At 34.8% G+C, this 13,014-nt stretch overlaps 1 protein-coding gene across 11 annotated transcripts in view; it reads left to right on the top strand.

Annotated features, from left to right (window-relative positions):
* Window positions 1-13,014, top strand: part of WNK2 (WNK lysine deficient protein kinase 2) — a 108,568-nt gene that overhangs the window by 72,348 nt on the left and 23,206 nt on the right. For 9 of the 11 annotated variants that reach the window (XM_087954798.1, XM_087954799.1, XM_087954793.1 and 6 more), the window contains 9 exons: window positions 81-126; window positions 1,072-1,188; window positions 3,404-4,393; window positions 5,845-5,898; window positions 6,759-6,811; window positions 6,971-7,590; window positions 10,503-10,711; window positions 11,388-11,603; window positions 12,662-12,760. In XM_087954798.1, coding sequence (XP_087810924.1) covers window positions 81-126; window positions 1,072-1,188; window positions 3,404-4,393; window positions 5,845-5,898; window positions 6,759-6,811; window positions 6,971-7,590; window positions 10,503-10,711; window positions 11,388-11,603; window positions 12,662-12,760 — 2,404 coding nt within the window. The remainder of the gene's footprint in view (window positions 1-80; window positions 127-1,071; window positions 1,189-3,403; window positions 4,394-5,844; window positions 5,899-6,758; window positions 6,812-6,970; window positions 7,591-10,502; window positions 10,712-11,387; window positions 11,604-12,661; window positions 12,761-13,014) is intronic. The other 2 variants (XM_087954796.1, XM_087954797.1) reach the window with 1 other exon arrangement.

The following is a 13,014-nucleotide window of genomic DNA, read 5'->3' on the forward strand; positions in this document are numbered from 1 at the left end:
TTTTGGTGATGAATTTGAGCAGATTCCAAATGGCAATACTTTGACATCCTTTAGTAACATTCTTCTTTCATTTTAAATAGGAGAATCGCCAATCCCATGCAAGAACACCCGTCTACCAACAGAATGGTAAAAGTGTTTGTTTGAATATGCATCTGTATGAAGGCAGCATATCTCAACCTTAACAGCTTGTAAGATGTGTGAGCTTCAACTCCGCAAATTCTCCCAGACAGGAAGTAAATTTCACACATCTTAGAAATTGTTGAGGTTGAGAAACACTGCTGTAAGTTAATACTTAATTATACTAATGACATATTTTAAGATTGTGTCAAAGTCAGCCAGCCAATAGTCACTGCACTGAACACACTAATTTGCTGTGACACTGCATTTCTTCAGAGATGCTTTTTCATTGTTCTAGGCCAATTGCTGTGAGAAGAGCCTTGGCAGAAAATAAAATGTGAAACTTAACAAAGCCTATGAATAGCTTTACATATTGGACTTCAAGTGTTAATCTCCCAGAATGAACTTTGGTCATTAATCTTCATTTGTTTTATTAACAGACATTATTTTTAAATGAGGTATCTGTCAACTCTGAAGCAAACCTGGCTGAAGCCATCTGCCTCATGGTTGCCATCGGCCATGAGAAAGGAAAGGGAGAGGGGAAGTAGATAGACGACTAACTGTCACAACAAAAAGTTTTCCGGTGGGAACCAAGGTCATCTTAACAGATGGCTGTTGAAGGAGGAGACCAAGCAACCTGCCAACTATATTCATTGGACAATGTGACTGGTGACATCTGGGAGGGGGAACTTTTGCTCTTTTAATTAGGTGAAAACCGTGGGAACTTTTTGAGTTGCTTTTCATTAGCTGTGCTGTATGATGTATCCAATAAATATGTTCTTTGAGGAATCTACCTGCCTCGGAGTTCTGATTTCAATGGGTGCGTTACTTGGAACACTGACAGTATCACATTATATTACATTATGCAATGTAATTCAATACAGTATGCAGTAAGGGATCTTTGGCTAATTGTTGGTACAAATGTTTCATCATTTTAATGTTTCCTGTCTTTAGTTCTGCATACTGGGAAACGTTGGTTTATCATTTGTCCCGTTGTGGAAAATCAAGCTGACGAAGTACCAGAATTCTCATCTCATGCACCTCAAAGTGCAAAGCAGTCTGAAGCCCCAGGTATCTGTGAGGTTTTGATATTTTTAAAAAATAATTTTCAAACTACTTTTAAGGAAACAAGGAAAAATATGTACAAACCCATTCATTAATTTATGCAAGTATATATACGTGCTTCATTTTTCTTCTCAAGTGGATGCTTACACAATTCTGGGTTCAACTGCCATTGTAAATAAAGAACTATCTGTATGGCTAATAGTGATTAGTATGCAATGTACAAAAAAGTTATATATTATAATCAAAGTTGAAACTAATCAAAAATTAAAAGTCTCACGAAAAAGATGTTATAGAAGACTAAGGATAAAATGTAATTCTTGGGACATTTGCAGATGAAGGACCTCTGCTAATTGCCTTGGAAAGAGAGACATCTTCAGAAGGTTTCTTCTTCAGAAAACTCTGCACAAATCATAATGGGAGAGACAGTTCTTCAGATAATAAAATTTTGAATTTTTAGAATTTTAGAGATTAACACAATTGCACAAATTATCCTCTGTGTACAAGTTTGAACTAATGAGACCCCAAGTTTACAATCTATCTGCCATCTTCCATACCTTTACAGTGTTTCAAGGGCATCTTCACATGAAATATACTGCAGGGGTGAAAACAGGATGTAACTGAAGTGTGAATCTGGTTCAGAAAGGATTGTAGCTGGTGCGCCAGCTGCAATTACACCACCACACTTTTGGCTACAGCTACTATGTGTGAGTCATATTGTCAAAATGAAGGTGTATGCATTCAGGATGAATGCAGTTCCACATAAAAATAGTTATTAAACTATGGGTTGGGCAAAAGTGGGTGCACAAAAAATTTAAGTTGCTCCCATTCTACCTAAAGAAATCAACACCTGTCTGGTCCATGCAACTCTACAGCAAGTTCTAGCAGAGCACCTTTAAAAAATATTGTATTGCCACTTAAAGTTCCATTAAAATATTTTTGCATTGATCAGTCCACCACCAAAATTGAAGAACAGGTTGGGAAATAAGATCAGCATGCTAAGATCAAATGCTGAATGGATGAAAGAAAAGCTGAGGGACAAAATGACAAAGGAATACCTGAATAATTCCAATAGTAATAGGTGTCTTGTGTGCAATTCTAAAACATCTGGAGCATCACTTGAACACCATCATCACTGACAAACCATCATCAATCAATTGCAAAAGGCAACTTTGTTTGGAACAGCTTACATCCTGCAACAATGCAGCAACAATGAACATTATTAAACAACAACATCTACCTCCCTCTGATCCTTGGGAAGGATTTGATAAATGGACAAAAATGTCAAATCCAGTCTAAATATCTGGCTTATTGTGTGATCAACCATAATAATATTGGGCAGCAAGATGGACTACAAACAAACAAACAAATTAATTAATTGAAGATAGCTAGTTACAAACACAGAAGTACTGAGAACAAAATTAATTCTGAAAATGCACATATTTATCTCCCAAACCTTCTAGTTTAGAAAATACTTTTAAAAAATACAAGAACACACAACCACACTCCATTAGTTATCAAAGTGATAGTGTCATCCTATAGCATGTAGATTCTAGAAAAGTCAATTATATGTTCATGATAGAATGAGAGTAAAAACGGCAAAAATATCCATGTTTATTATGAAATTAATTTTTATCTTGTTGGACCCCTTGAAGGGTATCAAATATTCGCAACAGTCTGGGTACTGCATTTTGAGAACTGCTGTTTTAGAAGAAAATATTTCTTTCAATTATTTAATAGCTATGAAGATTGAAATAGTTGGCAGAATCACTTCATTGTGAAAATAAGTGTCATAACCTTTCTGCAAATAGTACACATTTATGGACATTACCCTGAATCAGTTTTGTTTTAGATGTGTAGATGTAATTGAAGTTCTTGTCACATAAATGACTTTTAAAGTTTTATGTAGTACACTGAATGCCTTGATATTAATTTTGATTTTCCAGTTGGTTAAAATGGGACAGTTATTATAGTAAATAGCCATTATAGTGCAGTAGAGTTGTATTAGAAAAAATCACTAGGATGAGCTGTCACACTCAGTGCAATTAAGCATGTATAATTGTTCGATCTAAAATAATTTAGCTGAGAAAATATTTCATCTTTCTTAATTTCTTTGGAAAAATGCCTAATGCTCAATGCTTGTTGAAGTCTTTGTATAAGTATTTAGATTTTACGAAGTCATTTTCCGAATTAAGAAACATCCTTTTGCTTTTGTTGTTTATAGGTCTGGAGCTGTTGGATGATCAGCAACAGAGCTCTGCAGTGACAGAAAAACAAACAAGCTTAGCTTATCAACATATTTCTAATCAACTTGGCTCCAATGAGTGTCCCAGAGGAACTCCTCCTTCTTCTTTAACACAAGTTTCTGTACAATCTTCATTAACTTCCCTTTCACAGGTCCATCCAATGTTAGCTTCAACCACACTAGAAAAAATTGCTGAAAGTACAAGTCAGTTAGAATGCCCTTTGCCACAACCAGTCTTAGCCAGTCAGTGTGACACCCCTGCCCATACTACAGCTACATCTGAAGAACATTTTGAGGATAAGGTCCCTCTAAAAACCTCACAGCACACAGTACAAAAGAAAGATGAGAAAACTTGCTTTCCCAATATAGAACACGAACACAGCACAGCTGGACTGCCAAAACCATTTCAGTCTACTCCTGTGCAGACAACAGAAAATTCTTTCCCTGTCATCGCTGATGCTCCTGTTTCGAAACTTCAGTCTTCAACCCAAACCCCCAGTTTGTCAGATAATACTCAGCTTGGCCAGATACCACATTCTTTTGTAGACCAGATACCTCCCATGCCTGCAGTCTCTGAACTTCCAGTTTCAGCAACATCTCAACTTTCAAGTCCTCCTCACCTCTCAACAACTGTATCTCAATTGCATATGCCAACCCAGTCCCAGCCAGTGGTATCCACTGGCTCGGCTATGACTGCACCTCAGCCACCTTGTATGGTAGAATCAGATGGTGAAGGGCCACCAAGAGTTGATTTCACTGACAACACAATAAAAAGTTTGGATGAGAAACTTCGCAACCTGCTGTATCAAGAGTATATTCCAACATCATCTGCTTCAGCAGCAACACCAGACCAAGTGGATGGTGAATTTAATCTGGCATCTTTGCCTGCACTTGTGTTAGATTTGAAAATTCCTGGAGTTGGCTTGGATGCTCATGTGGCTGAAGATCAACCCTCTCCAATTCTGGCAAGTCAAACCATTTAAAAGTCATGTGGATGCCTATTAAAACTGCTGTAGTTCTAATAGATATTTTCAACATTGGTCCTGTTGCTGACTTCTAAGGGCCAAACTGTCATTGTTACCTGTCAGATGCCCCTTACTTAAAATTCATCACATTCATAATAATATCTTTATTTACATTGACACTTCTTTGAACTCAGGGTTATTCAATCAATTTTAATATCTTAAACTAAAATATATTAAGAACCCCATGCAAAATAAGTAAATAAGGGTGAATCGGGACTCATAGTCTTATTTATTTTATTGACCTGAGTAAAAAATATCTATCATGGCAGAATTTCCTTTTTCACTTTAAAGTTGGTCTTTTCTCACTTTGGTTTTATTAGATCTGATGTGGATGGAGGCCAGTCATTTTATGTCACATTTAGTAGCCAAATACATGATTTTTAACACTGGATTCCAAAATACACTTGATAAAAATGTCCCTGAGTGAAAAAGCATAAACTTTGCTAGAGTTTATACCAGTTGAAACAAACTTTCCTTCTCTCCTATTTCAAAAACCTAACCCAAGCTTTATTCTATTAAGTTTATTCTATTATTATGCTAACTTCTCAAAACATCTCAGTTCTTCTGATAAAATACTTCCTACTAGTATTTGTTAGGTGTTCCAATTCATTGGTGTTCTGTAGAGTTGTGAAGAAAAAATTTCTTCTTTCAGAAAAGGACTTCAATATTACCTTCCAGTTCCAGTCAAAAGAATGAGACTTCCAACATGGAAAAGTTCTTTAGATATGAGTATATTGCTGAACATTTTTAATAATTTAATCGCTCAGCTATTGTAATCCATACTTATGATCATTTTCAACATGACATAGAAAATTCAAACAAGAAGGGAAAGAAACTTATTTGAATATTTGGCAATTTTTAATCAAAGTTGGAACAGCGTGGACCTGGTAAAAAGTAATACAAATACCCCTTGACTTATGTCCACAATTGAGCCCAAAATTTCTGTTGCTGAGTGAGACATTTGTTAAGCAAGTTGCCCCATTTTATGACCTTTCTTGCAACAGTTGTTAGGTGAATCACTATAATTGTTAAGTTAGTAACACAGTTGTTAAGTGAATCTGGTTTTTCCCTTGACTTTGCTTGTCAGAAAGTCACAAAAGGTGATCACATGACCCAGGACATTGCATCCATCATAAATACGGGTCAATTGCAAAGCATCTGAATTTTGATGACCTGATCATGGGGGAATGCTGCAACTGTGCTAAGTGTTAAAGTAATAAATCATAAGTCACTTTTTCAATGCTGTTGTAACTTTGAACAGCCACTAAATGAACTGTTGTAGCGAGGATTTGCTTTAAGATGAAATATAAAAATAATTTTAGAGTTTATATATTTCTACACAGATTATAACTTTGAAAGATTAATTTAAATTGTTATGCTTTTGCTTATAGGTAGAACAATCTGATGTTACTGGCACCGGGATCCAGCATTCAGAAATAAACAAAGCAGGTAGTAGAGAATAACTTTAATGTCCATTTTTCTTTCTAAATATCCATATGAACAAGTAACATGTAGGTTATTAGATATAATGATTAAGAAAACTAGGAATTAGTGAATGCGTGTACCACATAGCAATGCAAAATGTAGTAATTTCAAAATAAAATTTAATGTATAATTCTCATGGAAATTTATGTATGGAAATTTATGACAATTTTAATATATGAAATAGGTTAAATATGAATGCTATATAAGTAATGCTTTTACTTATGGTGGGGAAGCCAAACCATATAACTTACATGCTTAAACAACATGATGTATCTTTTACATATTTGTATACATGTATTATTGAAGTAATTTTATCCAGGAAAATCCAATGGGCAAATTAGGAAACTGTGATTTTGTTCCCTATTGTATATGTGGAAAGCAGGGGGACATTTTTTTCTGAACTGATTTTAAGTAGAAAAAATTGAAATGTCACTTTTTTTTAATGAAGATCATGTATCATTTTTCTGTAATGCATATTTGAACATTATTTTACTGAATGATTGTAAGAAATATCCTATTTTCTTTAAGCCTTCTTAATAGATTATATTAGACATTGCATAGAATGCTCAGCTAATTGAATTATAATCTTTATGTCATATCAAACGATGATATCAAGCATTGGATCTACCATAACACCATGATTTATGTTTAATTCATATATATCTGACCTGTAGTCTTGAATACAACACTGAAACTAGAATTGTGGCTTTTGAGGATTTTATTAAATAAGAATTTTGCATATTTAACTTTTGCCTTGCTCTAAAATTTACCAATCCAGATATATGCATGTTTTCTTTTTTGTTTGTTTCCAATATTTTAAACAGGTCAAGATGCAAATGTCAGTTCACCTACTATCCTAACATCAGGATACACTCAGGTACTGTGATCTTATATTGGTTTTTTTTACCCCCTACATCTTATCTCATTCCTCAGACAATTGCAGCTAATGAAGGCCACTATTAATTTCTATAAAAATAATGTTTAAAAGCAGGTCAGACATTAACCAACTAAGCTTTTCTTTCATTTGTTATTTCAGGTTGTTTCTTCTTCACTTACAGCAGACCAGAAGGAAATTGCTAAGAGGAATGAAAAGGAAAATGTCAATGTATTACCTGAAAAGGGAAACAAATCTCAAAAAAATGGCTCTATAGACTCCAATGTCAAAGAAGCGGAAACACCAGCAAAAACTATAGGCAGATTTTCTGTGATCAGCACTCAGGATGAATTAACTTTATCATCTGTGCATTCCTTGAGGTATTCTGCACCTCCAGATGTTTATCTGGACAATCAGCCTTCTAGCCCTGATATAAAGTCATCTCTGCGTCGTGTGCAGACAGCTTCCTCTTTTGATATCCTTTATGGAAAGGATTCCAGTGATTCTGGAGACGAATCTCTTCCAGGAAAACAAGTTGCATCTCCATTGTCTTCTCAGAGCAGTAGACTGGGAAACGATAACATTAAAAAGACTTCATGTATTCTGCAAAAGTCAGTAAAGTCAAGTTCACAGGGCCTTAATTCTCCAAATGGTCATGGATCAAAAATCCCAACTATCAACGTAACTTCTTTCCATTCTCAGTCATCATACGTGAGTAGTGACAATGACTCTGAGTTTGAAGATGCAGACATGAAAAAAGAATTGCAGAACCTGAGAGAAAAGTATGTTTCCGTTTTATCCAAACAAGGTTTTTTTGTGCATATGTGTTTGAGCAGCTTATCCAAATTCACTTTGACATCTTTTGTCATTTGTTCTTTTCTTTTGAAAGCATTTATTTCAAGTTCTTTCATTCATGTGATGTACAATATTCTTTCCCTGTTTTTGTTCTCATTTTGTTGATAAAAGCAACATTCTGCACTAAAGAAAAATTGGATTTTGTATATTACAAGACAAAAGTGGCTTTATTCCCCAACAGCATTTTAATTCCCTTCAGAACTGCAAAATAAATGTATTCACATTGAGCAAGGACATAATATACTTAGGAATCTTTTTTTCAATCATTTACCCCTTGGAAAAATCAAATAAAATATAGTGTCATTTGAGCCAAAAATACTTTCAGCAATATAATTTGTTTTGCTAATTGAAGTGGCAATAGATACAGTAAAGTTATTTAGGACAAAGGTATGCTTTGTCTATAGAAGACACGTGGACTCTTGAGACAACCCAGTCTTAAGAGTAATGTTTTGTTCCTTCTATTGTCTTGTTCTTCTGTGATTGGAAATTAATATTGCCTCCACTGAGGCTTATTTGAGAATTTGTTGATTAAAGTATTGATTAAAGTCTCAGTGAAAGAGTCTTTGGACTAGATAATTCCCAGGCTCTTTATCTTTAGTTATTTATATTAAATGTATACATTGCCCATCTCACTGCCCCGCCTGGAAGAAAAGTATGGTCTTAGATTAAATTAGAGCGACATGTAGACAAAACAGGGACCTTGGTTTACAGAGAGAGAGATGAATAAAGCTCCATGTTATTCGAATTCCAACTTCTATATTGAACTTTTATTTCATCCAGTTACTTTTCCAACGTCCTCTCCATCTCACATCATCTGTTCTGTTGCATTAACCTGTGCATCACCAATGGCATTTTGAAGAAATAATACCCTTGTTAATTAAACTTATGGATTAGCTTGAAGAAATGAATTCTTTCTTATTGTGAACAGTTTGTCCATAAACAATTTATGGATATATGTTACATAAGTATCACTATGTGATTGCATAAGACTCCAGGCTTTACATGGAAAATATCTGCATACTGTTTTTCTGCTGTTTGTACATATTGTTGTTATGCATTTTATTAATTTCTTTTTTTTGTTACTATATTAATCTCCTGTTTTGTTTTTTGACTGTATATCATTTAGTTGGTGTGATCTCTTAGCAACAGCATAGATAGAGCTTCGGGATGACCTGTCTTCAAGCTGGCTCCTAAAAATCTTATAAAACTTTTACTGCCACAATTGAATCCATCCACCATGCTGTTGGTTGTTCTCTTTCATCCCTTCTTTCCCAGCATTACGGGCTTCTCAAGACAGCTGAGTCTTTCCATAATATGCATTGAGTGTGACTCTGTATTGATTTGTCCTATGATCTGTTTCTTTGTTTTTTGACTCCCATTCTTGGGTCTTTTTCAACACCAAAATTGAATATTATTCTATCTGTCTTACTTCTCCAAAATCCTTTTGTTGTTGTTGTTTGTTTCCATAGAGTGACATAAAGAAAAATATTGCCTGTATCATTCTGAATGTTGTCGGTACAGGCATATCATATCCAAAGTATCTTTTGCAAGGCCTTCATTGATACCCTGTCAACTGCCGATCTATGGCATATTTCTTTATTGCTGATTTCTTTACTGTTAATTGCTGATAGTTGATCCTAAAAGGTAAATGCTATTGTTAGTGTCAATTTTTAGATTAGTTGCTTAACCTATTGTCATTAGTCTTGACTTGACTCTATTTAATTTTAGTCCTATTTCTTTCACTTTTGTTAGTAGAATTTCAGTTCATTTGTATTTTTGGACATCCAAGTATAGCACGTTTTGATTGATTTGGCTGAATATTAATCTTTATTAATTTTGATAAATTATAAATTAATTATATATTAATAAATGATTATTATTCATTGTTTGTCTTTAATGGCAAAGTCTCTTCTGAGTTGAACTGGACTTCTGATGGCACATATGATCATATTGTTTTCTTAACAGAAATACAGAAGTGATTTCCCGTTGCTTTTTTTTTGGGGGGAGATAGTAGTGTACAAGCCTGGGACTTCACAGTCTAGCTCACAGCCTTCACATTATCTTTGGATTTTTCATTCAAGTACGACCCAGGTGTTTAGCTTCTGAACCCAATCAAAGTACTGCCTCTTGATAAGACAACATCCCCTAATACTAATGCTTGAAACAAATTTATCAGTATTCTCAGGGCCAAATTCAAAGGTCTCTAGTCTTCTGGTTCTTGTTACAGTTTTTCATGTAACTATTTTTTTTCTGAGTTTCTTTATTCCTTACTCATTGACCATATTGCATTTGAATGAAGTGGGCATTTCCTGTAACTATTGCATTTTGTGCTGTTCCATTGCTACCTTTAAAAAAAATATATGTATAGTAAGATAGATTATTCTTCTGGTTCCTCTACCAAAAACCTCTGTATATTGTTCGAATTATTCTTCATCTTGTGTGGTGTAACCTTTTCTTGAATCTTTTTGCTGTTTCATGCTGGTCCTTTCACTATATTTAGCACTTGGCTGTCAAAACAATTTGCTGTTCTCATTGTTTTGATCATGCAACTTCTTAAAATATATATGCTGGCTTCCTCACTCTTCCTGAATGATTCATAAGCTTGCACAAATGTGCCTTCTTTTTCATCATAGAGATGGTTTTCATATTAGGACTATAAGCCATGGTGAAAGCCACCAATCTTCATTTTGAAATTTATCTCCTGCAATGTAATTTTTTTTTTAAAAAAGTATTTGATAATGATGTAACAAAAATGCATATTCTAAGATATGTTCTTAGAAATAGAGATATCTTAATTTAAGAGTTACTTTCTTTCAGTGTTTTCATGTTTATTCTTCAGACACATGAGGGAGATTACTGAGTTGCAGTCACAACAGAAAAAAGAAATAGAAGCTTTGTACGTTCGTCTGGGAAAACCACTACCACCCAATGTCGGATTCCTTCATTCTGCTCCACCAAGTGGCCGCCGAAGAAGAACAAGCAAGCACAAATTAAAAACTGGGAAATTGCTAAACCCCGTTGTCCAGCAGCTCAAAACATCAAGTGCAAGTATGTTTAAAAGTGATAGTTTCCTTTTAACATACATGCAGTGAATATTTGAAATTGTCGATTATTTTCTTGGGATTTTATTCTTGTTCTTTGCAGTTGTATTGTTCAATCAAAGGAAAGGGGGTAAAGATCTATAGGATGGCTTTATTTGTCCTTTGCTTTCATGGGGAAGGGAATTAAATTAGGTTGAACCATTAAACACAACTTAGCAAAACCATATTAAACATTTGATGTAAGTTCCTTTCATTTTTATTTTCTATGATTATGTCTCATTTATTTACAATGTCCAAAACATTTTTAGGGTGATTCTTGAGTTTGGTGCATTACTTTGCAGTATAAAAGCTTTTCCTTTCATTCTTTAAAAAAAATCAGAATAAATAAAATTAGGTGCAACATGGGTTCGATTGAGTCACCAATATTAGTATCCGTGAACTTTGAATTGGAGACATTGATGCTACACTATGGATAAAAATGGCAAAACTATAGCCATTATTGATTTTTATATATATATAAATGAAAATTTATAGGAACGGTTGATTCTCTGCAGCTGATTTTCTTAATGTGTGGATTTGGGTCAATGAAAAAAACTTCAGAATATTTTAAATTTTCTTCAGATTATGGTTTCAGATTCTTTTATTGCTTTCAGCTTAATGACTTTTGCATACATCCTGTTTAGGCAATATATCAGAGCATAAAGACCCTTTGGCTAAGGGAAGCACTAGAGCTCAAGCAGACTCTGCTGAAGCAACAGGACTGACTGTGTCCACATCAGCCATACTTGACAGCTCAGTTCAGACTCAGCAACCTTGCTCTGTCAAGGCTTCATTATCCTCTGACATTTGCTCTGGAGTAGCTTCTGAAGGAGGCGATGTCCGTGGAAATTCTGGCCAAGGTGATTTTATATCTTCAGAGTCCTCTTTTACTCTATGCTTAAAACAGTCGTTTTTCCACAGGGGAACAAAACATGTGTTAAAGTGAGAAAAGGAAGTTTAAGGCTTTCTTTTTACTTGATATACTGATTAGATTTTCAAACCACCTTTCCTCCAGGGCCTCATGGTGGTATATATAGCACTCTGGGCTCCATTTTTTCCTCACAACATCAACCTGTGAGGTAGGTTTAGCTAGAGAGAATGTCCAGCCCAACCTCACCAAGAAACATCTGCTCAGCATACTGATTCAAAGCCTGTAGAAATGATGCTAATTGTGATACAATTAGAAAAGTTGTTGATGTAAATCTAACAGCAATTTCACTGACCGTGCAAAGGGTAGGTGTCTCACTTCCTGGTGTTCATTTTGAAAATGAGCCATGAGAGGAAAATCAGTAGAGTACAAATACAAAATGCAGTTAATGTTAAGGAAGAACCAGTAGAGTATAGAGCACTTTAAAAAAAAATCAGTAAAATTGTCCACTGTAGATTGAAATTATTTGCAACAGGGAAGCTGACTCCTTTTTTATTTTGCTTCCTATTCTTTGGTTCTCTTAAGTCCCCATCATTTCCTGCAGATACAGAACTTTTCGGATTAAACTGCATTGGCCTGCAAAAATGTAATTCAGAAATAATTACTCTTTAAGCGCCTGGCATAAATTTTAGCTTCATTAGAAAGTCTACTACATTCAGTAGTAGCACTGTTACCTCTCATGGCATAGCTTCATCATGGTATGGTAGCAGTAGAGTCCTTACACCGCTGCAAAGTGTTGGGATGATTATAAATGGTCACCTCTGGTTTTGCATGTTCTGCCCAACTAATCCTATAAAATATCTATTTTCTTCTGCTGTCGTTTTCACACCCTTTTGCTTATAGCCAATGAACTTACTCCTCTGGGGCAAGGTTAAAATGGAGGTGTGGATGATTAACTAACAAAGCTGATATGACTGATGGTGACATCTAATCACAGCTATTTGTACTTTATAAGTGTCTTTGTTTTCTTCCCTTTATATTCATTTGCAGGCTGGACGGTTTTCCACCAAACGTCTGAGAGAGTGACCTATAAATCTAGTAGCAAACCTCGTACCAGATTCCTCAGTGGACCTGTGTCTTTGTCCATCTGTTTGTATTTGTTCTTTTGTATTTTATCACAGCCCATCTTTCTTTTGTCATCTTTTTCAAAACTCATTTTCATCAATTTATCTAATATGCTTGGCAGGAAGCCCCTTCTTGTAGACAATCACTTCCCCCCCCTCCCTTTTTTTTTAAAGTAATCATCTTAATTTAATTTATTTTGTTTCATATGGAAAGCTTTTGAACACTGCTTTTGGCTCATGCCTGGGTATCAAAAGCATGTGTGGAAGATCTCATCAATT

This window comes from Notechis scutatus, chromosome 2, assembly GCF_049901735.1.
Source record: "Notechis scutatus isolate UNSWTSFEM ecotype Mainland chromosome 2, rNotScu1.2, whole genome shotgun sequence".
NCBI classification, from domain to species: domain Eukaryota; kingdom Metazoa; phylum Chordata; class Lepidosauria; order Squamata; family Elapidae; genus Notechis; species Notechis scutatus.